Raw genomic sequence first — 25,440 nt, forward strand, 5'->3', positions numbered from 1 at the left:
GAATGGTGGGGGAGGGAGTGTGCGGTTGGAGGGGAATGAAGGGGGGAATAGAACAACTGTAATGGTATAATCAATAAAATATATTTTTTTAAAAAAGGAAAAAAAAAAACAACAACAAAAAAACCCCAACTGAATCTAAAAACCAAACTAAGCAAACAAGAACAGAGACAGAATCGTGGATATGGACAGCAGTTTGATGGTTACCAAAAGAGAGGAGGGTTTGGGGTCATGGGTGAAGAGGTGAGGGCATTAAGAAGTATAAATTGGTAGTCTCAGAACAGCCATGGGGATGTAAAGTACAACAAAGCAAATGAAGTAGCCAAAGAACTTATATGCATGATCCATGGACACAAACAAAGGTAAGGGGGAGTGGAGGGGTGCTGAGTAAGGGGATGCAAAAGGGGAAAAATTGGGACAACTATAACAGCACAATCAATAATTTTTTTAAACGAAAAAAAAAAAAAACCACATACCATGAGCAAAAAATAAATGTTTCTGTTTAAAGTGGATAATACACAACCTAGATTCTAACTGCTATGTTTTCTTGGATAGGAAAAGCCATTATAAAGATATCTATTCTCCCTATTAATATAGAAATTTAATGTACACTTAACAAAAATATTAGTAATTATTTAAAGAAACTAAGCCAGATGATTAAGTTCATAAGAGCCAAGAGAGAACAATGCAAAGGGTATTAGCTGTATACTTAAAATACAAAATATAAATATTAAGAAGCACAAATAGGTAGTTACAGAATAGCCATGGGGATGTAAAGTACAGTACAGGAAATGGAGCAGCTAAGAACCCATAGTTGTGACCCACAGACATGAACAATGGTGTGGTGATTACCCGAGGGAGTGGTGGATGTTGGGTGGAGGGGGGCAAAGTGGGAAAACTTGGGACAACTGTAACAGCATAATAAAAAAATATATAATTAAAAAGTATAAAGCCCCATTGATTAAAATATTGTGGTACTGATGCAAACAGGAGGCTGATGGACCAATGGAACAGAACAGAAAGTCCAGAAAGAGATCCTAACAAATGCAAGAATTTAATGTATGACAAAGGCATACCAAACCAGTGTGGAAAAGGTGGATTGTTCAACAAGAGGTGCTGGAACTAGGAAACTGGCTGAAAAAGAGTCAAAGTGACTCATATCTTACATCTGACAGCAGAATGAATACCAAATATTTGAATAACTGAAATACAAACAACCAAACCATGTAAGTGCTTGAGGAAATCCTGGGACTACTTATAAAATCTTAGCATACAGAAAGGCTGTTTTAATAACATAAATAAAACATGGACGAAGAATATGATCACAAAAGGAGATAAAATAACTGTTACATATATGCAAAGATGCTCAATTTCATACTTCCGCCAAGATGGAGGCATAGGTGGAAACACTGTGCCTTCTCCCACAACCAAGTTTGAATACAACAAAGGTTTGGAGAACAAAGACACAGCCAAAGAACTGAAAATTGAATTATACGGAAGTCTGACGATGACGAACTGTTTAACGGGGACGGTAAGAGGGGCAGAGCCAGCATCAGAGCAGGGTCGGGCAGGATAGATCCTCAGACTTAGGCACGCAAGTGGCCCGTACCCAGTCAGGGTGTGGTGCAGACTGACCGTGGTCCCACATTTGAGCACAGTGAGATGGACCATGCAGGCCCCAGGGGGCGAACCCAGTGGAAGGCTAATGGCGGGTGGCGCACTCGAGTGCAGTGGGAGGAAAAGCGCAGGCCCAGGTGACTGTGGCAGCTGTGGCACCGGCCACCTGTGGGGGCCGTGGCGGGAGGCGGCAGACGGGACGCCATTGTTCCTCTTTGACCCCGCCCCCACATACAGCATCACAACCCAGCAACTGAGTTGTCTTGCTCTGGTGAACACCTAGGGCTCCAATCCTGATATGCAACAGGCACAAAGAGCCCAAAAGATGGCACAAGAAGAACTCAAAGTCCCAGAGCCAATTACTCTCAGCGACCAGGAAATAGCCAGCCTCTGAGAAGCACAGTTCAAGACACTGTTTATCAGGATGCTCACAGAACCTGTTGATTATAGTCACAAATTAGAGGAATATATGAAGGCTAAACTAATTGAAATGAAGGGAGATGTCCAGGAAATCAATAGCGATGGAAAGGAAACTGGGACTCAAATCAATGGAATGGACCAGAAGGAAGAACAAAACATCCAACCAGAAAGGAATGAAGAAATGAGAATTCAAAAAAATGAGGAGAAGCTTAGGAACCTCCAGGACATCTTTAAACGTTCCAACATCCGGATTATAGGGGTACCAGAAAGGGGAAAGAAACAGCCACGAGTGGAAAACATATTTGAACAAATAATAAAGGAGAACTTCCCCAGTCTGGCAAAGGAAATAGACTTCCAGGAAATCCAGGAAGCTCAGAGAGTCCCAAAGAAGTTGGACCCAAGAAGGAACACACCAAGGCACATCATAATTACATTAGCCAAGACTAAAATGAAGGAGAGAATCCTAGAAGCAGCAAGGGATAAGGGGACAGTCACCTACAAAGGAGTACCCATCAGACTGTCAGCGGATTTCTCAAAAGAGACCTTACAGGCAAGAAGGGGCTGGAAAGAAGTATTCCAAGTCATGAAATCCAAAGACCTACAGCCAAGATTGCTTTATCCAGCAAAACTTTCATTTAGAATGGAAGGACAGATAAAGTGCTTCTCAGATAAGGTCAAGTTCAAGGAGTTCATCATCACCAAGCCCTTATTATATGAAATGCTAAAGGGACTTATATAAGAAAAAGAAGATGAAAAATATGAACAGTGAAAGGACAGCAAACACACAGTTATTAACAACCACACCTAAAACAAAAGCAAACCAAGAGGACAGCTAGATCAGGAGTGGAACCATAGAAATGAAGAATACATGGAGGGTTAGCAAAAGGGGAGAGGGAGGAGGAGAAGGGGGGAGAAGGTACAGAAAATAGCATAGAGGGTAGGTAGAAAATAGATAGGGGAGAGGACAAGAATAGTGGGGGAAATATAGAATCTAAAGAACTTGAGACACGTGGTTATAAACTAAGGGAGGGAGAAGGGTGGGGGAGGGAGTGTGCGGTTGGAGGGGAATGAAGGGGGGAATAGAACAAGTGTAATGGTATAATCAATAAAATATATTTCAAAAAGATACTCAATTTCATTCAGAAAATATATTTCTGTATGTACATAAATATATGTGATTATTTTCATGTCATGTGAATTTGCTACCCATTCAAAGATGAGAGAGAGAGAGAGAGGAATCTATTAAAGATTTCCCAGGACACATGTCAATGTAATGAAACTTATTTCAGGAAACATCACAATGGAGAAAAAAAATTGCATGTCTAATATATAAAAGTAAGTAAAAGCAGGGTGGCTTTGCTTGAAGCAGAGATGATGGCTTGAATATCCTTCTACACTACTCTCTATTTATTCCGTAAACACCACTGACATGCACCTGTAGAACCCAGGGGTCAAAGAATACATTCATAACCATACATTATACAAATCAACAGAGAGCTCCTTTTGAAGGGGTCACATTTTTATATTTGAATTCCCAGCCCAGAGGTCTAGTGCATTGTAGGGTTTAAATAAAACTTTTTTTTCAATGAATGGCATTACCAGTAACTCAGTTCTATATGTATTCTGTAGTCTACCACATTACTATTAATCTAACTACTATTACTATTAATCTAATTACTATTAATCTCATTATTATTAATCTAACCACACTCAATAAATGCTTGGCAGCAACCCTCAAGGAAGAAATCCCCAAGGTCATGTATCCTATGAGCACTCAACAGTTATATAAAAATAAATCTGCAGCAAATGGTAGGATGTCCCAGATCAAAGATAAAAACATGTTTTAAGCCAACAAATCAATTTCTCTCCCCACCCGCTATGTTGGAGCAATTCTGGTACCTCATCGCAGCAGTGCATTCGAGCCATTGCCTCAGAGAGACGGATCATGCTCTCCAGCTGTCGCACTGTAATTCTCCATGAAGACTTGGCAACTCCAGAACCATCCCTCTGGCGGAGACGTTTATACTGTTCTACAATGAAGTCCTCCGACTCTCTGGAAATCTGTTTGAGGACATCACTGAAGTTGAGTATTTCTACTTGATGGTAGCTGTGTTAAACATACGTTCAAGGGCCTTCCAGGCAGAGATACTTTGGGGAACTAAGAAAGCCATAACTTTGAAGCCAATGACAAGGAATTAATACGGAAATGTCTTTCAACAGAAACTAATACTAAGGAAGGCTGTTAATTCCATGAACTAACTTCATGAACAGGAAGGCAGAAGGGCTGGTATTTAAACAAATGACCATTTCTAAAAGATATGTAACAAACCAAAGTAATGGGATAGGATATAAATAAATAATACCTTTTTACCCAAGATGCCAGAGCTCATTAAACAAATTAATGTTCAGGCCATTCTTGAGACTCAGTAAATAATCAATGTTTAAGAAAAAAGAGGTCAAAACACATAATATCATACACCAGCTATTTCAGTAAACCTTAATATTTGTTGAACAGTAACAACAAAATGAGGCATACTAAAGAACCCTCGGTTTTTCAGAACAAGAAACTCAGCATGTTAAGAAAGCGTGTGGAGGTCGCAGCAGGACCATATTCAGTCACAGAGAACAAATGCCCCTTCACACAAAAGTGACTCGTAACCCCCAGTTTTAAATGTCTCACTAAGCTTCTTTTGGGACAGTGAGAATCAACCCCAGTAGTATTGTGGATAATTAAGTGAAAATGATGGGATATTAAAATCTAAGAATAACTCCCAAAAGTCAAGCCAAAAAATAGTGTGTAAAAACTTAGAATCAACCAGAAGCAAAATTTTTTCTTTTCCTATTCTACTTTAGGAAAATGCCAAAAGAACCAGATGCATTATGAAGATTCTATTTATTTATTTAAATGGAGGTTTACTTAAAAAATAAATGTCCAAGTGAGTACCCTGGATCCAGTGCAGATTCAACCCAATGAACTACATCAATTACTATAAAATAGCAATCAGGTTCATTCACAATTACCTAGAGGTACCCAAGATTTTCCTTAAAGAATTGAGAGCATTCAGTGGACTACTGACTTAAACACATACACAGTTTTATGATTCTTAGGAATGGTTGAAATAAAGGATGTTCCACTTTACTTGGTTATTCAAAACCGTTACCACTGAAAAAAAATTTTTATTTTTATTTTTATCACCTAATAAGGAAAAGAAATGGGATTGTTCAGGTATTTTTAAAATGCCCTTTACTCACTCTTTGAAGAAGCAAATTGTTCTAAAAAAACGAAGAAAGAAACGACAAACAAAAACAACCCCCCCCAAAAATACTTAAGAAACCCCCCCAAACAAACAAGTACAGGTTCGGTTTTTTCCCTGCCACTCTTTTGTCTAAATGACACTTTAATATATCCATTATGATCATTCCAGTACAAAAAGAGCAGGTTACCTTTGGTTTAAACTGCCTTGCAAAGAGAAGGTATCTCCTGATATCATCAAGGGAATAGACACGATCAATCGAATCCTCAATTCTTGAATGCAAGTCTACTATGCGCCTGGCAATAGCATAATCTGTAACCTAATCGAAAGCAAAATAATCACTTTGATCAGTCATAGCAATATCCACTCCAGAGTATCCCAGGCATTAGGAAATTATTTATAGCTAAAAAAAAAAAACCCTCTAAGAGAGCAATGAAAGATGTATTCACAGGCACAAAGTTCCTGAGGAAAGTTTGGTACCGGTTTCATTTAAAACCAAGTTTAAACGTTTACCTTTGCCCCACTCAAAGAATATTCCTTAAAGAATTAGCTGACTTAAGATAACAATGGCAGAACTATGACTTCTATGACCCTTAGTATATGAAAGACACTATTGCCTGAAGGGTGTCTAACTCATGCGACCTTCACAAAAACCTTATTAAGGAAGTAGTTACTACCCACAGTTTACAAATGAGTAAATTGAGGCCCAGAGAGGTTAAGTAACTGGTCCAATGTCACACTAAGTAATGGGTCCAGGATTCGAACAGTCCAGCTTCAGAGTCTGTGCTGTTGGCTACTACATCATATTGCCACTTGTTAATACATGAAGATAATTATCATAAAATCATTAACATTGAGAAAAATCATACAAAAAATAAGCAATTTACTCTCAACTGGTACAGAAAAAACTATGTAGATGTAAAGAGAACAAATGATATAGTAAATGGAGCAAAATGTTAATATGCAAATAGAAAAAAAGGAAGGGTATATGGGTGTCATGTACACTATTCTGTTTCTTGCAACTTTTCTGTAAGTTTGAAATTATTTCCAAGAGTTAAAAAACTAATTTAATGGATTATATACAAACAGAAATATATACCCTCAGATAACTCCCAACTATGGGAGTTGGTTGAATTAAATATTTGTAAGGATTTATAAAGGAAAAAACAAACTAAAACATACAAAAACTAAAATCCTGCCAACACCCACATAATGGAACGTAGCTTTTATTTAGATAATAAAGTTTTGCTGTAAGCAAAAGATGTGCTGTGCAATATACGACCTCCATGCTTAGCAATTAACAGCACAGCTTACAATATTAGCTTCCACAGAATGTCATTAAAAAAATACTTCACTTATTTATTTCTTAGAGAGAAGGGAAGGGAAGGAGAAAAAGAAGGTGAGAAACATCAATATGTGGTTCCCCCCCTACTTCTCCCAGCTGGGGACCTGGCCCACAACCCAGGCATGTGCCCTGACTGGGAATTGAACCTGTGATCCCTTGGTTTGGAGGCTGGCACTCAATTCACTGAGCTATACCAGCCAGGGCCAGAATGTCATTTTGTACAATAGTTCTGGGCACATGTGGGCTGTGCAATATTGTTAAATATTTAAATATAAGTCTTAATAACTAACATGTTAGAATCCAAGTAAACTCACCACTTTATACTCAATCTTCAAACTGTTCCGTAATTAGGGAAAAAAAGTGATATACACTCAACTTCATGAGAACACATAGGAAGACTAATGACTCCTGATTTGGAGGGGAAAAAATTCTCCAATATTCCAATTTTTTTCAAGCTTACCAAAAAAACGCCAACAAGAAAAATTCTTATAAAAATCTTAGAGTATGGCTGGAAATTAACTGTAATGTTTCCTTTTTCTTCTGAAAATTAAAAAACATAGCAAAAACAAAAAACTGGATATTCTTCTACACAATTAAGTGGAACCAGAAATTCAAGTGGTTTTATTTTGAATTGCTCAACAAATCCTTGCCCAATCCTGTGCCACTCCGAGAGAAACAAAAGGTCTGTGCAGACACATGCATCGTCTGTTCAGCAGTATATATTCAAGCCTGTCTCAATCACTCAAACTGGAAATAGCAAAGGAAGACAAAAGTGACAGCTCATGTTGAATACCTCATTACATTCATCGACAAGTATAAAGAAGAGATCAAATCGGGACATGATGGGAGCCGACAAATTTATATTCTGTTTCAATGACTTTGATCTATCATAGTGTCCACCAACTGGATTTGCTGCTGCCAAAATGGATGTCCTGGCATTCAGAGTAGCCTGAAAACAACAGAAAGAATTGTGACAGGTTTAAAAAGACATCTGGAATGGCCAACATGACAAAATGCTCAATCTCTCTCATAATTAACTAAATGCTAATCAAAATATTGTTAACATTTTTCACCTACTGAATCATTAAAATGAAAGTCCAGTAACATATAGCACACAAGCACTACCATATGATGATGGGAGAGATGCTGTGCACACCCTTTAAGCCAGCAATTTCTTTAAAAAATTTTTATTGATGTTCAAGTAATTGTCTTCATCTTACCCCCCCTCACCCCACCCTCAAACCTACCCCCTTTGGCTTTGTCCATGTGTCCTTTATACATGTTCCTTGATGGATGGCCCGTCCCCTTTTATCCCCCATTATCCCCCTTCCCCGTCTCCTCTCTGGTTACTGTCAGTTTGTTCTTTAATTTGATGTCTCTGGTTGTATTTTTAAGCCAGCACTTTCTTGTTAGGATTTTATCTTGCAGCTAGGTAAAGGAAGATGTGTGTTCAAGGATGCTTACAATATTGTTTGTAATCAAAAGGCTGGAAATGACCCAAATGTCACCCTGTAGGAGTCTATTTGGGATACATACGATGGAAAACCATGCAGTAATGAAAACAAACAAACAAACAAACAAAAACAAACAACCCCCCCCAAACAACCACAAAACCCAGAGTGGATCTAATATGTGCTGATACATAGACTGCAAAAAAAAAAAAAAAAAAGAAAGAAAGAAAGAGACACACACACATTAAATGAGCAAGAAACAAAACTATGCATTATGTTTATTTAAATATAAAATATTCCTAAAATGGACACAAACTCAGCAGGTAATTCTGAGTATATACTAGTGCTGGGAGTTATAGAGGAAGATCTCTTTTTTTTACATTTTAGTGCACTGCTTAGTTTCCTTAACTATTTGAATGTATTACTTTATTTACAAAGTTTGATTTCTCTCTACTGTTGGTCACAATACTGTGCAGTCATGTGCCAATTAACAACAGGAATAGGGTGAGAAAAAGTTGTTAGGTAATTTCATGGCTGTGTGGAGATCACGGAATGCACTTACACCAACCTAGATGGTATAGTCTACTACACACTGAGGCCATACAGTATAGCCCGCCTACTGTCTAGGCTACAACTGTACAAAACAACATGGGCTTCAATCAAGCAAGAAAGAAAATGATATAATCAAGAGATACAAATGCAGATGTATGAGGCTGCTGCCTGTTTAACATGGCACACTGTTTTACAGTAAATGTTTTTTATAAGCAGAAAGAGAACACACTAAATTAACAATAAAAAGCGTGCCCTGGTTGGTGTGGCTCAGTAGATTGAGCGCTGGCCTGTGAACCAAATGATCGCAGGCTCAATTCCCAGTCAGGGCACATGCCTGGGCTGGGGGCGAGGTCCCCAGTAGGGGTGTGTGAAAGTCAATCACACACACTGATGCTTCCCTCTCTCTGGAAATGAATAAATAAGATCATAAAAAAGGTGTAGCATAATAAATAAATCAATAAAACAGTCATTTAATATCATTACCAAATATTATGTACTACACATAATTGTATGTGCTATACTTTATATAACTGGCAGCACACTAGGTTTATACCAGCATCAACACAAACCATGAGTAATGTGTTGTGCTAATATATTACAATTACTGAGATGTCACTAGATGATAGGAAATTTTCAGCTCTGTTATAATCTAATGGGATCACCACCATATACGTGGTCCATCTTTGACCAAAATGTTCCTATGTGGCACATGACTGTACTTAGATACTATTTTCATTTCAATAGTCTATGGATTATTTTGTTATAATTTCAGACAACTCACATTTTCTGATGAAAACATGCTTTATCAAAAAATGTAGAAGCTTTGTGGAAATTTTGAGAAGTGAAATGCTAACCTCGAATTTCTATCAAGCAACACATTTTCACAGCGCCCTAGAGAGCACAAATAGTTTGGATTAGTAATCATCAGGGCTGTGTTTTCCGTTTCAACAAACAGTATTTCATGTTGGAATAATTCATTTTACCCAGGGCAATGTCTCTAGAGCTACACTGATCCACAAGGCATGATGCAGTGGTACAGACGTGGACACACACATACCTTCACTCCCGCTTTAGTGATGGAGATGGTCTGCTGTTCCATGGCTTCATGAATAGCAACTTGATCCCGTATGTCCATCTTATCAAACTCATCAATACAACATACACCCTGTAACCAAACGTATCTAGCATGATACTGCCTTTCAAGTGTCAAGTGGGAAGTCAACTCAAAGTTTACACCAAAAATCTTTTAATATTCTCTAAATAACTCTAAGGTAGATAAGCAATCCTAATTCCCTCTATTAGATGAAGGTAGTACAACAAATCTCAGAGCTAAAAGGAATCATATGCTTTTGGCTCATTTTAAACTAAGATTAAGACTAAAGACATACATTTATTGCATTTTTACTCAATATAAAAACCTTGTGTAAATGTCAGGGTCAAAAATATTCTGGGTCGCTTCAGCACTGATTTTCAGCTGAAGAAGTAACAGGTGAAATTTACTGATATAATTAATGCCAAACACAGATTATTTACTAAAAATGCCCCCTTTAAAGGACATTTTAAAAATACAAATGTATAGGCCTTCACTGATAGGTAGGGAATAATCTGGTTTCTCTATATCCAAAAGTGTCAAATGTTCTTACATTATCAGCCAGCATCAAAGCTCCAGCTTCAATGACAAACTCATGAGATTCTTCATCTCTCACAACAGCTGCTGTTAAGCCAGCAGCACTGGATGCTTTGCCACTGGTGTAGACAGCTCTGGGGCTGAACTCCTCCACGTGCCTGTTCAAGATTATCATATCCATTAACATGTGACTACAAAGCATCCTTTCCAGGAATATCACCTGATAGCATTTATGACAATTAAGAATACAAACTTCTTTCTTTTAAAAAACCTAAGAAAAGCATTAAGCTATATAAACAATCCATAGATATATGCCATGAACTGAATATAAAGCCATAAGCTGAAAATAAAGACTTTCTCCTTTGGCCTTTTAAACAGATTTAAATCAATTCCTGTCAAATGTAAGATAAAGTTCATACATGATAAAAACATCAACTGTAAAGTTTTAATAACAGCTTAGCAATAATGATCTATTAGAAGGTCTTGCCCATAAAAAATAAGACAGAATTGGATATGAAATTTATTCTAAAAATGCAAGGTTGGTTTAACAGCTAAACATCAGTAATGCATCACATTAATAAAGGATAAGAACCATGTCAATGGATGCCGGAAAAAAATGTGAGAAAATCCAACATGCCTCCACAATAAAAACTCAACAAACTAGGAATAGAAGAGACTTTCTCTCGACCTGATAAAGGGTGCTAAGATCGTTCTAAAAGGTTAAAAGGCTGAATGCTTTCCCCCTAAGGTCAGGAATGTTTACTCTGCCACTTCTATTCAACATTATACTCAAAGGTCTAGCCAGGGCAATTAAACAAGAAAAGAAAAAGGCACCCAGATTTGAAAGAACAACAACTACCACTATTTGCAGATAACATGATCTTATAGATTGAAAACCCTATCGAATCCACTAAAACATTAGAATAAATGAGTTCTTACAAGGCTGTGAGACAAAAAAAAAAAATCAACAATTTTATTAAAATAGCACCAAAAAGATTATAAAACACTTAGGAATAGGTTTAACAAAAGAACTGCAAGTTTTTACCCTGAAACTTATAAAACATTGTTCAAAGAAATTAAAGAAGGCCTAAAAATGGAAAGATATTCCATGTTCATGGATCAGAAGACTTAAGATTTTAAATAGCCAATACACTTCAAATTGATCTATAGATTCAATGCAATCCCTATTAATATTACAACTGGCTTCTTTGTAGAAACTGACAAGCTGATCCTAAAATTCATATGAAAACTTGAGGGAACCAGAACAGCCAAAACAATCTAGAAAAAGTCAGACAACTCACATTTTCTGAATTTAAAAGTTAGTACAAAGCTATAGTAATCATGATAGTGTAGTGCTGGCCTAAGGATAGACACAGAGATTAATAAAATAAAACAGAGAGTTCAAAAATAAATCCTTATATTTATGGTCAACTGATTTTTGACAAGGGTAGCAAAAGAATCAGTAATACATCAGTAATTCAATGGGGTAAAAAAATCATCTTGATGTTGGGACAACAGGATATCCATTTGCAAAAGAATAAAGGTGGACCCCTACTTTATACCCTATTCAAAAATGAACTGAAACTAGATCAAGAATCTAAATTTAAGAGTCAAAATTATCCCAAAGAAACAAAAGCAGGGTCTTGAACAGATAATTTGCACACTGATGTTCAAAGCAGCATTACTCACAATAGCCCAAAGGTAGAAACAAACGGAATGTCCATTGATGAATGAATGGATAAACAGAGTGTGATAAATACACACAATTCAGTCTTAAAAAGGAAGAAAATTCCAAGACTCTACAACATGGATGACTCTTGAATATATTATGTTAACTGAAATCAACCAGTCATAAAAGGACAAATACTGTATGGTTCCGGTTCTGTGAGGGACCAAGAATAATCAAATTCAGAAACAGAGGTAGATGGTGGTTGCTAGGGGCTGGAGAGAAGGGGATATAAAGAGTTACTGTTTAATGTGGGTAGAGTTTCAGTTTGTGACGATGAAAAATTTCTGAAAATAGATGGTGGCAATGGCTGTGTAACTTGAATGTACGTAATGCCACTGAGCTTTTAATATCAGCACTGTTTATAAAAGCCAAAGTAGAAACAACCCAAATATCCATGAACTGATGAATGAACAATTAAACCAATTAAACAATTAATATGGTATATACATATGACAGGATATCAGGCAATAAATAAAAATAAAATTATTGATGCATGCTCCAATATGGCTGAACCTTGAAAACATTATGGGAAGTGGGAGAAGCACAGTCAGTCACTAAGGTTCATATAGTATATAATTCCATTTACATGAAATGTCTGGATAGAGACACCAAAGTAGGTTAGGGATTGCTTATGGGCAGTGGGGAGAATGAAGAGTGATGACTAGTAGTATAACACCTCTTTTTGGGAGATGAGAATGTTCTAAACTTACTTTAATTATGTTATACAACTGTGAATATACTAAAACCATTAAATTGTACACTTAAAAGGGTAAATTCTATGATATGTAAACTATATTTCAATAAAGATGGTAAAAAACTCACTAGGCTGAAAAGGCTATTTCTAAGACAGTCATGTACAATATAATACTGTTACCTGAGGCAACATTGTAGTACCATCTGTTGGTGGTGGTGGGGTGGGGGAAGTTGGGAGGTCGGAGCAGAAAAAAATTCCTTTTAATACAAGACGATTACCTTCAAATCTAGAAATTGATCTCTGATTTACTTGAAAGAAATATTTGATTATAAAACTTCAAACCAACTAAAAATGTTTTATGGTCTAGAAGAGCCACAAATTTCCCAAACAAAAAAAGAAAGACACCTTGAAATATAGTGTGGGAAACAGTAGGTTTATAGTTGTGAGTTCATGAAACAGTTTATACTGTATTATCTATTAATTATTGTATTATTTCCCATATAAACAACTATAAACCCACTTTTGCCCCATCCTGCAGTATGACCACATACTTTACAGTATACATCTGAGTTCTAATACTCATGGCTTAGTGTCACTTGTCAGCTATGAGAAAATGGGCAAGTTACTGAGGCTCAGAGAGGTTTTGTTTGCTTCCCTGAAAAAAGAGGGTAATATTACATATCTGCCTGGGTGCTGCTAGGATAAGACTAACACACACACCTTGATGAAAAAGGCTAAAAGGGTGCATCTCCACCAAACCAGCATTGCAAGAGATGCTAAAGAGACTGCTTTAGGAAGATGAAGAAATACAGAGAGAGAAACACAGGTACAAAGGGAAAAAATGACAATGAACACATACCCATCGATAATAACCTTAATTGTAAATGGTTTAAATGCTCCATTCAAAACACATAGAGTAAGAAATCATGACCCACATATAGGCTGCCTACAAGAGATCCACCTCAGAACAGAAGACCTACACAGACTGAAAGTGAAGGGCTGAAAAAAATATTCCAAGCAAAGAGACATGGAAAAAAAGCTGGAGTACCAATACTTTTTTTTTTTTTTTTAAGATTTTATTTATTTGTCTTTAGAGAGGAAGGGAAGGAGAGAAGGAGAGAAATATCAATGTATGGTTGCTTCTTGTGAGTCCCCTGCTGGGAACTGGCCTGCAACCCAAGCATGTGGCCTGACTGGGAATCTAACCGCGATCATGCGGTTCGCAGGCCCGCGCTCAATGGGTACCAATACTTATAATCAGACAAAATAGACTTCAAAACAGAAGCCATAACAAGAGACAAAGAAGGTCACTACATAATACTTAAGGGAGTAGTCCAACAAGAGGCTATACCTCTTGTAAACATATATGCACCCAACACAGGAGCAACTTAATACATAAGGAAAATCTTGGAGGACTTCAAGAAAGATATTGACAGCAACACAGTCATTGTAGGGGATTTTAATACCCTATTGTCAACAATGGATAGATCTTCCAAACAAAGAATCAATAAGGGTATTGTGGTATTGAACGACATGCTAGATCAAATAGACTTAATTGATATATACTGAAACTTTCACCCCAATGAAGCAATATACACATTCTTTTCAAATACACGTAGATAATTTTCAAAGACAGACCACATGGTAGGACACAAAACAAGACTCAACAAAGGTAAGAAAATTAAAATCCTATCAAGTACCTTCTCAGATCACAATGGCTTGAAACTGGAAACCAACCTCATGAAAAAAACTCAAAAGCTTTTAAGTACACAGGAACTGAATAACATGTTATTAAATAATGAATGGGGTAACAATGAGATCAAGAAAGAAATAAGTATCTGGAAACAAATGAAAATAAACATACACCAACCCAAAACCTGGGTTCTGGGACGCAGCGAAAAAAGTCTTGAGGGAAGTTAATAGCAGTACAGGCCTACCTAAAGAAGAGAGAAAAATCTCAAATAAATAACATACCCCTACATCTACAAGAACTAAAGGAAAAACAACAATCAAAGGACAGAGCCAGTAGATGGAAGGAAATACTCAAGATCAGAGCAGAAGCAAATGACAGAGATGAAAAAAACAATTCAAAGGATCAATGAACCCAAAAGCTGGTTCTTTGAAAATATAAACTAAATTGACAAACCTTTAACCAAACTTAAGAAAAAAGAGAGATGACCTAAATAAAAATCAGATATGAAAGAGAAGTTACAACCGATACCACAGAAATACAAAGGATTGTAAGAATCTACTATGAACAACATGTGCCAAGAAAATGGAAAACCTGGGCGAAATGGACAAATTTGTAGAAAAATACAATCTTCCAAAACTGAATCAAGAAGATGCAGAAAGCCTGGATAGACCAATAACAACTACTGATATTGAAACAGTAATTGAAAAAACCTCCAGGCACATGAAATCCCTGGACAAGGTGGCTTCACAGGTAAATTTTACCAAACATTTAAAGAAGAACTAACATCTATTCTCCTCAAACTATTGCAAAGAATTTAAGAAGAGGGAAGACTCCCAAAGTTTTTTTACGAGGCCAATATTATCCTAATTTCAAGACCAGGTAAAGACACAACAAAGAAAGAAAACTATATAGGCCAGTATCTCTGATGAACATAGATGCTAAAATCCTCAACAAATATTGGGATCCAGCAATACATTAAAAAGATCACACACCATAATCAGGTGGAATCCATCCCAGGGAGGCAAGGATGGTTCAATATTCACAAATCGATAAACATAATATACCACATAAATAGAAGGAAAAAAGTCACATGATCATATCAATAGATGCTGAAAAAATTTGATAAAATACAGCACTCGTCTATGATAAAAACACTTGGCAAAGTGGGAATAGAGAGAGTATACCTCAACATAATTAAAGGCCATTTATGAGAAACCTACAGCTAACATCATACTCACAGGCAAAAACTAAAAGCTTTCCCACTAAGATCAGGAACAAGACAAGGTCGTCCTCTCTCATCACTCTTATTCAACACAGCACTGAAAGTTCTACTCACAGTGATCAGATGAGAAAAAGAAATAAAAGGTATCCAAATAGGAAAGGAGGAAGTAAAACTGTTGTCATTTGCAGATGACACGATAGTGTACATAGAAAACCCTACAGTCTCCACCAAAAAAACTACTCAACTTAATCAGTGATTTTGGCAAAACAGTGGGATACAAAGGCAATATTCAGAAATTGAGAACATTTTTCTACATCAAAAATGAAATATCAGAAAGAGAGACTAGGAAAGAATCCCATTTACTATAGCAATAAGAAAAATAAAGTACAGTATTTTGTGGTGTATAATGCATACCTTTTTGCCCAAATTTTGAGGGGAAAATAAGGATGTGCATTATATATGGGTAGTACCTGAAATACCTTATATCCTTTCTTGTGTTTTGTAATTATTTGTTACATAACTTCTCATACCATAATATGTTGAAAAGTAAATGCTAAAATTCCCTTACGATACAAAAATATCTAAATATAAATAAAAAATTGAATTAAAAAGTTAAAAGATTTTTTTACTGAAAGTTTGGGCCAAAAACATAAATGTACACTATATTGGGAGTGCATTATACATGGCAAAATATGGTACCTAAGAATAAACTTAATCAAGGAGGCAAAAGACCTGTACTTGGAAAACCAAAGAACACTGAGGAAATAAATTCAAAGAGATACACATAAATGGAAGCATATACTGTGTTTGTGGATTGGAAGAATTAACACTATTAAAACGTCCACACTACCCAAAACAATCTACAGATTCACTGCAACTTTTATTAAAATACCAATGACATATTTCACAGATCTAGAACAAACATCTCAAAAGTTTATATGGAACCAGAAAAGACTCTGAATAGCCTTGGCAATCAGAAAGAACAAAGCAGGAGGGATCATAATACCTGATATCAAACTATACTACAAGGCCACTGTAATCAAAACAATCAGGTATTGGTATAAGAACAGACACACAGACCAATGGAACAGAATAGAGAGCCTAGAAATAACCAGAGTCTCTATGGTCAATTAATATTTGACAAAGGGAGCATAAGTATACAATGGAGTAAAAACAGCCTCTTTAATAAATAATGTTGGGAGAACTGGACTGGTACATGCTATAAAATGAAGCTAGACTGCCAACTTACACTATATACCAGAATGAACTCAGAATGGATAAAAACTTAAATGTAGGTTGTGACACCGAAAAAGTCTTAGAGAAAAAGGCAGTGAAATTTCAGATATCCCATGTAGCAATATTTTTGCCAATATAACTTCCAAGGAAAGGAAAATAAAGAAAAAAATAAACAAATGGGACTATCAAATTAAAAAGCTTCTGCACAGCTAAAGAAACCACCATCAAAATAAAAAGGGTACCCAACCGACCATATGGGAGAATGTATCTGCTGATATATTGAACAAAGGTTTCATCTCCAAAACATATAAAGAACTCATCTGAATCTACACCAGGAAGACAAGAAATCCAATTAAAAAAATGGGCAAAGGACCTGAATAAATACTTTTCCAAAGAGGACACACAGATGGCCCACAGACATATGAAAAGATACTCAACATCACTAGCCATCAGAGAGATGTAAATTAAAACCACAATGAGATACCACTTCACACAAGTCAGCATGGTCATCATTAATAAGTCAACAAACAATAAGTGTTGGCCAGGAAGTAGAGAAAAGGAACCTTAGTGCAGTGTTGGTGGGAATGCAGACTGGTGCAGCCATTGTGGAAAACAGTAGGGAATTTCCTCAGAAAAATAAAAATGGAATTGCCTTTTGACCCAGTGATTCTACTGCTGGGAATATACTCTAAGAATCCCGAAATGCTAACTCAAAAGGACTTATGTCCCCCTATGTCCATAGCAGTGCTATTTACAACAACCAAGTGCTGGAAGCAACCTAAGTGCCCATGAGTAAATGAGCGGATCAAAAACTGTGGTACGTTTACAGATCTAGTATTGTATTAATTCACAAATTAATGTAATATTACACAGCAGAAAGAACTCCTACCTTTTGTGACATCAAGGATGAAACTCAAGGATATTATGCTAAGTGAAATAAGCCAGTTAGCGCAAGACAAATACCATATGATCTCACCTATAAGAAGAACCTAATTAACAAAAATAACTAAGAAGCAAAATAGAACCAGAGACATGGAAACATGGAGCAGGCTGACAGCAACCAGAGAGGAGCAGGGAGGGGGATAATGGTGGAAAGAAAGGGAAGGGACTAGTCAAAGAACATGCATGAATGACCCACGGACAGAAACAACGGAGTGGGGATTGACTGTGAGGGTGGAGGTGTGGCCTGGGTGGAGGGGGGCAAAGCGGGAAAATGGGACAACTGTAACAGTAACAATATACAATTAAAAAGAAGATATAACATGCACATATATATAGTACAAGAACACAGGAGGTGCTCAAAAACATGTTGCGATCATTTTGACCTCTAAGTTTCTTAAAAAGTTAAAAGTAAGCCAGTACTTGTAGTCAATAAGTTTAGCAAAAATGTTTCAGGTTTATAGTACCCCTTTTGGAAGTGTGTCTTGTTTAATTAATGTTGTTTGTATTCTTAATCTCAGCAATCCTATAGTTTGAATTTACCCAAAGAAAACAAAAAAAGTAAAAATAGAAACTTACATATATCATGGTGCTGACTATATCTGCACCTATAATCATTAAAATAAACTATGACAAGCTAGGAAAATGATTTTGAAAGTTACAGTGTACCAATAAAAAATAGCTGTGAAACTAAAGAAAATGAAAAATATTTAGGGTATATTAAAATTGAATATATGTTGTGATTTATAACCCTGAAAAGATACAAAGACATGACACAAAGATAAAAAAGTTCTATGTAGGAACTGGACTATAGGCAATTTTTCCCTATTCCAAAAAATTGTAAAACATTGTTACGTTCTACTAAACAAATTAAGGTGTATTTAATCTAAATGAGTTGTATATTCAGCACAGTCATATTTATACTGCTGCTCTAGTAAAGGCACACTGACTACATTCTTGGTAGCACAGAGAGCCTGGAACTATGCACACTGTTTTCCCTATTGTACTTCTTCAGGCAAACACTTACTTGAGAAACTGGCTCTTAGCTGTACTGGGGTCACCAACAATGCAAACATTAATGTCTCCCCGAAGAGAGGTTCCTTCCCCTGTTGTCTTTGGGACACCACCAAAGAGCATGAGCAGGACACCGCGTTTTACTTCATCGTTGCCTGAAATGAAAATCCAAGGTATTTTTCAACATGAAGTTAACAATTCTCACAGGATATTAGAAAAAGGCATGTTGACCAAACAAAAGAGCAGATAAAGCTGAAGCAACCCATACATCAGACTTAAGTAAAAATTCTTGGCTTCTCATCTGGTTCTTGTTTTGTGAACTTAGTCACCTAGCCACTGTCCTGAGGTCTTCTCCTATGCCGCAGGTGCCACAGATGCCAATGCGCACCCTCCTAAGAACACTTTCTGGTCCACAAGTCTTAGTAGCGTACACAAAGCTTTTCTCTACATCTCTCAAACATCTCTCCCCATAAATAAACTATGCCCACCACAGCTTATCATATTTCCTAGTTCTTTCTAATGGCATGTCTCTCATTTCCACCAACAATTTGAGAAATGGTCCATGATTGACTCCTTTTTGTATTACCAACAGGGACCAGAATACAAATACATGCTAACTTAACTTATTGAGCTTCTAAGAACTATTTATAAATCCAATATAAGAAAATGCACGATTAGCTTTCGGCCAAGATGGAGGCTTAGGTGAAAACACTGTGCCTACTCACACAACCAAAATTAAGGAACAAAAACACAACCAGAACAGACAGAAAACTGAACTGTGAGGAAGTCCAACAACCATTCAACCAGACTGGTAAGAGGGGCAGAGTCAGTGGCCACGGAGAGGGGTTGCTTCAAGGAAAAGGCAGTGGCAGGCAGACCTCCGAGGGCAGGCAGCACAGGGCTGACCCCGGTCACACATTCGTGTGCAGATAAACAAGGCAAAAATGGGCAGTAAGATGGACCGCACAACCTAGGGCCCCAGTGACAGAAAATAAAGCCTAAAAGCACCAATTGAAAAGGTGCTGGCTTGTGGAAAGCAGCAGAGGGGACTGAAACCTGAGAGAGTGGAACAAGCACCATTGTTGCCTCTCTGACCCCGCCCCCACATACAGCATCACAACATAGCAACTGGGTTGCCCTGCCCGGGTGAGCACCTAAGGCTCCATCCCTCACTACAGAACAGGTGTGACCAGACCAAAGATTGCCCAATTATAAGAACAAATCAAAGCCCCAGAGCCAATACTTTTAAGCGACCAAGAGGTAGCCAACCTATCAGATGCACTGTTCAAAACACTGGTAATCAGAATACTCACAGAAATGGTTGATTTCAATCACAAATTAGAGGAAAAAATGAAGGCCACACTAAGTGAAATGAAGGAAAATGCACAGGGAACCAATAGTGATGAAAAGAAAACTGAGACTCAAATCATGGAGTGGACTAGAAGGAAGAAAAAAAATGACCAAACAGAAAAGAATGAAGAAAAAAAGAACTCAAAAAAAAAAAAAAATGAGGAGAGGCTTAGGAACCTCCAGGACATCTTTAAATGTTCCAACATCCGAATTATATGGGTACCAGAAGAAGAGGAAGAGCAACAAGTGGAAAACTTATTTGAACAAATAATAAAGGAGAACTTCCCCAAGCTGGCAAAGGAAATAGACTTCCAGGAAATCCAGGAAGCCCAGAGAGTCCCAAAGAAGTTGGACCCACGAAGGGACACACCAAGGCACATCATAATTACATCAGCCAAGATTAAAATGAAGGAGCAAATTCTAGAAGCAGCAAGAGATAAGGGGACAGTCACCTACAAAGGAGTTCCCATCAGACTGTCAGCTGATTTCTCAAAAGAGACCTTACAGGCAAGAAAGGGCTAAAAAGAAGTATTCCAACTCATGAAATGCAAGGACCTACATTCAAGATTGCTCTATCCAGCAAAGCTTTCATTTAGAATGGAAGGGCAGATAAAGTGTTTCTCAGATAAGGTCAAGTTCAAGGAGTTCATCCTCACCAAGCCCTTATTATATAAAATGTTAAAGGGACTTAGAAAAAGAAGGTAAAAAATATGAAGAGTAAAAGGACAGCAAACTCAGTTACTAACAACCACATCTAAAACAAAAGCAAACTAAGCAGACTCCTAAAACAGGAGCAGAGCCACAGAAATAGAGATCACATGAAAGGTTAGCAACAGGGGAGTGGGAGGGGGAAAGTGGGGGAGAAGGTACAGAGAATAAGTAGCATAGACGGTGGGGAGAAAATAGGGGGAAGGCAAGAACAGTATGGGAAATGTAGAAGCTAAAGAACTTGTGACACATGGACATGAACTAAAGAGGGGGAATGAGGGTGGGATGGGGTGTGTAGGGTAGAGGGGACTGAAGGGGGGGGAATGGGACAACTGTAATGGCATGATCAATAAAATATATTAAAAAACAGAAAATGCATGATTAAAAACAACACTGGATATTTAGAAATGTGCTATTAGAAGTGTTTTCTGTTCTTATGATTGTGACTTTCTGTGAATTCCATCAACAAAGTGCTAGGCACACTTACAAAATCCACTTTGTAAAAGTATAAAATTAAATAACCCATTCCACAAACAAAACATCTGACTCATGACCTCTGAAAGAAATGTGTTGGAGATGTGTTAGGTCAAATATATATATATATGATTTATTTATCTTTAGAGGGGAAGGGAAGGAGAGAGGGAGAGACATATCAATGTATGGTTGCCTCTTGTGCGTCACCCACTCGGAACTGGCCTGCAACCAGGCATATGCCCCTGACTAGGAATCGAAATGCGACCCTTTGGTTCATGGGCCCAAGCTCAATCTACTGAGCTACACCAGCCAGGGCTGTTAGTTTTTAAATAGCCCACAAATTCTTTGATACTCCTCACTTCAAGATGGAGCTTAATTCTCTTTTCCCTAAACGTGGCAAGACTTAGTGACTTGCTTCTAACAAACAGTGTATGTCCAAGTGAAGGTACGTAACTTATGAGACTAAGTCCTGAGAAGTATTTTGCTTCCTCCTTGATTTACTTTCTGGGATGACACACTCTGGAAAGGAAGCCAGCTGCTGTGATGTGAGAACACTCAAAGGGCCCTATAGAAGAGATTTATATGGCAAGGAACTGAGGCTTGCAACCAACGACCAACACTAACAGGTAGGCCACTGAGTGAGCCCCCGAAGTAGATCCTGCAGCCCCAGCTGATGTCTAAGCTGCAACCTCATGAAAGACTGAGCCAGGACCACCCAGCTAAATCTCTCTCAATTCCTGACCCAAGACTGGATAAGATAATGTTATTCTAAACCACTATGATTGAGTTAATCTATTATGCAGCTTAATTTATAGGAAAAGTAAAGCAGCATCAAAATTCTGACCCAATTTGTCAGAAAGGAGGACACTCTAAAATCCATAAATGATTATTAACATAAAGAATTTCAGTTTGATTTCATTAACTAAGCATTTAAATAGAAAAAGTTAACTGTAAATGATTTAAAAATATGTACCTAAGAGAAAAACCCATTATCTTGAGTTCTTGCCCTAACTCCAATTGAGAATGGAAAATAAGGATTTAAAAAATGGGTAAAGCATGAGGCGTGAAAATTCAGTAATATCTTTCAACATACAAGGGAATTTTTATGATAGCGAGCAGCTAGCAACCAAGAGCCAAGAAAACACTGAAGAGACCACCAATGGTACAGACAGGTATAACCAAGGAACATCAAGAAATCTCTAGCTCTGAAAATTAAAACAGATATTAAACTAGCATATTGGAATATACTGAAGTGCAGTTCTGTCCTACAGCCAGAAAAAGAGGACTGTCCTTTTCTCCATTTTAAAAAAATTCTGATAAAATACATAAAATTCACCATTTCAACAATTTTTCCTGATTTCAACCATTTTTAGTGTACATTTTAGTGGAATTAAGTACATTCACTATGTTTTATAACCATCACCTCTATCAATGTCTACAGCTTTTCTTTGCCCCAAACAGAACCCCCCATTCCTCTTCCCCCAGGTAATCTCCTTTCTTTCTGTCCCTATGAATTTGCCTCTTCTCGGTACCCCATTTTAAGTGGAATCATGTATCTGCTCTTTTATAAATGACTTGGAAAGACCCCTTCTAAATCTACTAAAAAACTTTCACGATCCGTTTAAAGAAATCATACGTTGCTGTTTTATAATCATTTCTTTGGACTTCAAGTTTATGCCATAGATGGATAAAATTCTTACCATGTATAGTAGGAAACAGGCTGGTACAAAGATTGTGGTATAGATTTTTATCTTGACTCATTTCAAACACTTTCTCCCACTCTTTCACAGTCATTTGGTTCTTAATGCTCTCAGCTGTCTGTTCTTCATCTCGAAGCTCTTTCCCTCCAAACTGAAAGATGGAGAAGGAACAATAATAGCATAGAACAATCAAAATCAAAATAATGTGAAAGAGAATAAACTTCATTACAAACAAAATATAGTCTCGGAGGTTAACTGCAGAATCTGTTGACTATAGTTTTTTTTAAAAAAAACATCTCTAGCCCTGGCTGATGTAGCTCAGCGGATTGAGCGTGGGCCTGCGAACCAGAGGATCACAGTTTGATTCCCAGTCAGGGCACGTATTTGGGTTGCAGGCTGGGGGCAGGGGACACATGATACACTGTATGTCCTTGGCAGAGGCAACCATACATTGATGTTTCTCTCCCTCTCTCCTTCCCTTCCCCTCTAAAGATAAATAAAATCTAAAAAAAAACCCCAAACAAACAAAAAAAACCCCCAAACATCTCCAGCCCTGGGGTAGCTCATTTGGTTGGAGCATTATCCCACACACCAAAAGGCTGTGGGTTCGATCCCTGGTCAGCTCACCTACCTAGGCTGTGGGTTTGATTCCCTGTTGGGGCACGTACAGGAAGCAACCAATGGATATTTCTCCCTCTCTCTCAAACCAATAAGCATATCCTTGGGCAAGGATTAAAAAAATAAAATACCCCAAATCCACAAACTAGTAAGGCCTTGGTAAATGAAAAACCTCAAGAGTTTGTTGTTAGTTTTGTGAATTAAAAACAATAAAAAAGCTACCACCACATTTTGTGTTATTACCTAAATAAATCTGAATGGTCAAGTGATGAGCCATAATCAAATGTTAGTCAAAGATATGAAGATGAAAATGAAGTGACAAAATACAGAGTAGATCAAAAAGTAGGTTTATAGTTGTTGGTATGGAAAATAAAATAATTAATAAATAATAATACAAGAATAAACTGTGTTTCATGTACTCACAACTATAAATACACTTCTGTTCTACCCTGTATTATGTTCAGAACAAGGAAAAGTCTTTTTGCAGAACAAGGAAAAGTCTTCTTTTTTTTGTATGTAAGAGCTCATTGCTTTAAGAACATCGGTACAAATTATCCATGGTGGAGATTTTTGTTTTTTAATTACCATGTTTCCTCTCTCATGCTCCTGGAGAAAGTATAAGATTTCATTTAGGCTTTCCCATTTGGGACACAGAATTAAGTTCTGAACAATAATAACCTCAGGGGTTCATTCTTCTCAGAAGCAGTTTACTTTACTTCCAAGATTACTAAATCTTTCTATTTGTATTTTCTCCAGGAGCATGAGGAACCATGATAATTAAATAACTACCCCCCTTCAGTGGATAATTTGTATAAATGCTTTTAAAGCAATGATCTCTTACATATGAAAACAAGAAGACTTTTCCTTGTCAGAAAGACAGACATGAAAAGATTTGATTTCAAAACTAAAAAGTCAAATGTAACAACTCCACACCTTTAACACTAACTAGATAACTCAGATGTTTCAGAAATCTATTAACTTTGTGGCAGCCTATGGGGGAGGTCTTTCTCAAGCTTCGCCATTCTACTAAGACTCACCCTTGGGTTGGTTGGTGCAACACAACAGGCAAGAAAGACCAGCCTGTATGAAAGGTCCCTAACACCAAGGGCCCGGAGTCCTCGAATGCCTTCGGTCTCATATCCATCAACACCACTGACGCGAGAATTAGTTTCTGCACGTGCTCCTGAAAGATGGAATAAGTTGTTTCATATCTCAAATGTTGAAGGTGCTGAGAGTCAGAAATGCTCAAATAAACAAAACCTATATGTCCAAAGATTTCATTGAGGCTGATGTTTTTCAGACCAGTATCTTTTGTAGCAAAGTCAATTTGTCTTTATTCTCATCAGACTTCCTTATTTACTTTCTGATTAGTAGCCAAAAATAAGACAAGGAAGATACAAGAAGCTATTGTAGATGTCTGCAGTTCAGGTAACAGAATTTGAGCCTCAGATTACCAACCTGGTGTGCTAAGCTTAGAGACATCAGGCACAACAATCAGTGTCCCTGTAAAGTCACACTTATCACCAGCTTGAGCTGACTCCACAGCTTCGGCCCTCAAGATAACTTCTAAACTTCGTGGGATACTTCCTCGAGGAAGTTCAGCTTGAGTCTCTTGAATACGAACCTAAACAAAGCCAAATAGCCAAAAGTAAGAAATCTTGTTCAAATGCCATAGAATCTAAATTAAATATCACAAATATTGACATATTCTAAACTATCTTACCATTTGAAGATTTTTTATATGTAAAAATTCTGTACTCTAAAGCCCCCTTCAATTTTATAAAAGCTACCTATTTAAAA

General features: G+C 37.2%; 1 protein-coding gene across 1 annotated transcript in view; it reads right to left on the reverse strand.

Annotated features, from left to right (window-relative positions):
- The window catches only part of MCM6 (minichromosome maintenance complex component 6), a 49,547-nt gene that overhangs the window by 12,796 nt on the left and 11,311 nt on the right, over nucleotides 1-25,440 (reverse strand). The window contains exons 5-13 of the mRNA XM_037028137.1: nucleotides 25,099-25,264; nucleotides 24,678-24,823; nucleotides 23,023-23,173; nucleotides 18,804-18,945; nucleotides 10,280-10,421; nucleotides 9,694-9,801; nucleotides 7,427-7,582; nucleotides 5,479-5,607; nucleotides 3,934-4,095 (exon numbers count right to left, since the gene is read on the reverse strand). Coding sequence (XP_036884032.1) covers nucleotides 3,934-4,095; nucleotides 5,479-5,607; nucleotides 7,427-7,582; nucleotides 9,694-9,801; nucleotides 10,280-10,421; nucleotides 18,804-18,945; nucleotides 23,023-23,173; nucleotides 24,678-24,823; nucleotides 25,099-25,264 — 1,302 coding nt within the window. The remainder of the gene's footprint in view (nucleotides 1-3,933; nucleotides 4,096-5,478; nucleotides 5,608-7,426; nucleotides 7,583-9,693; nucleotides 9,802-10,279; nucleotides 10,422-18,803; nucleotides 18,946-23,022; nucleotides 23,174-24,677; nucleotides 24,824-25,098; nucleotides 25,265-25,440) is intronic.

Source organism: Sturnira hondurensis, unplaced genomic scaffold (genome assembly GCF_014824575.4).
Source record: "Sturnira hondurensis isolate 20B ecotype Veracruz unplaced genomic scaffold, ASM1482457v3 Scaffold0000256, whole genome shotgun sequence".
Taxonomy (NCBI): Eukaryota; Metazoa; Chordata; class Mammalia; order Chiroptera; family Phyllostomidae; genus Sturnira; species Sturnira hondurensis.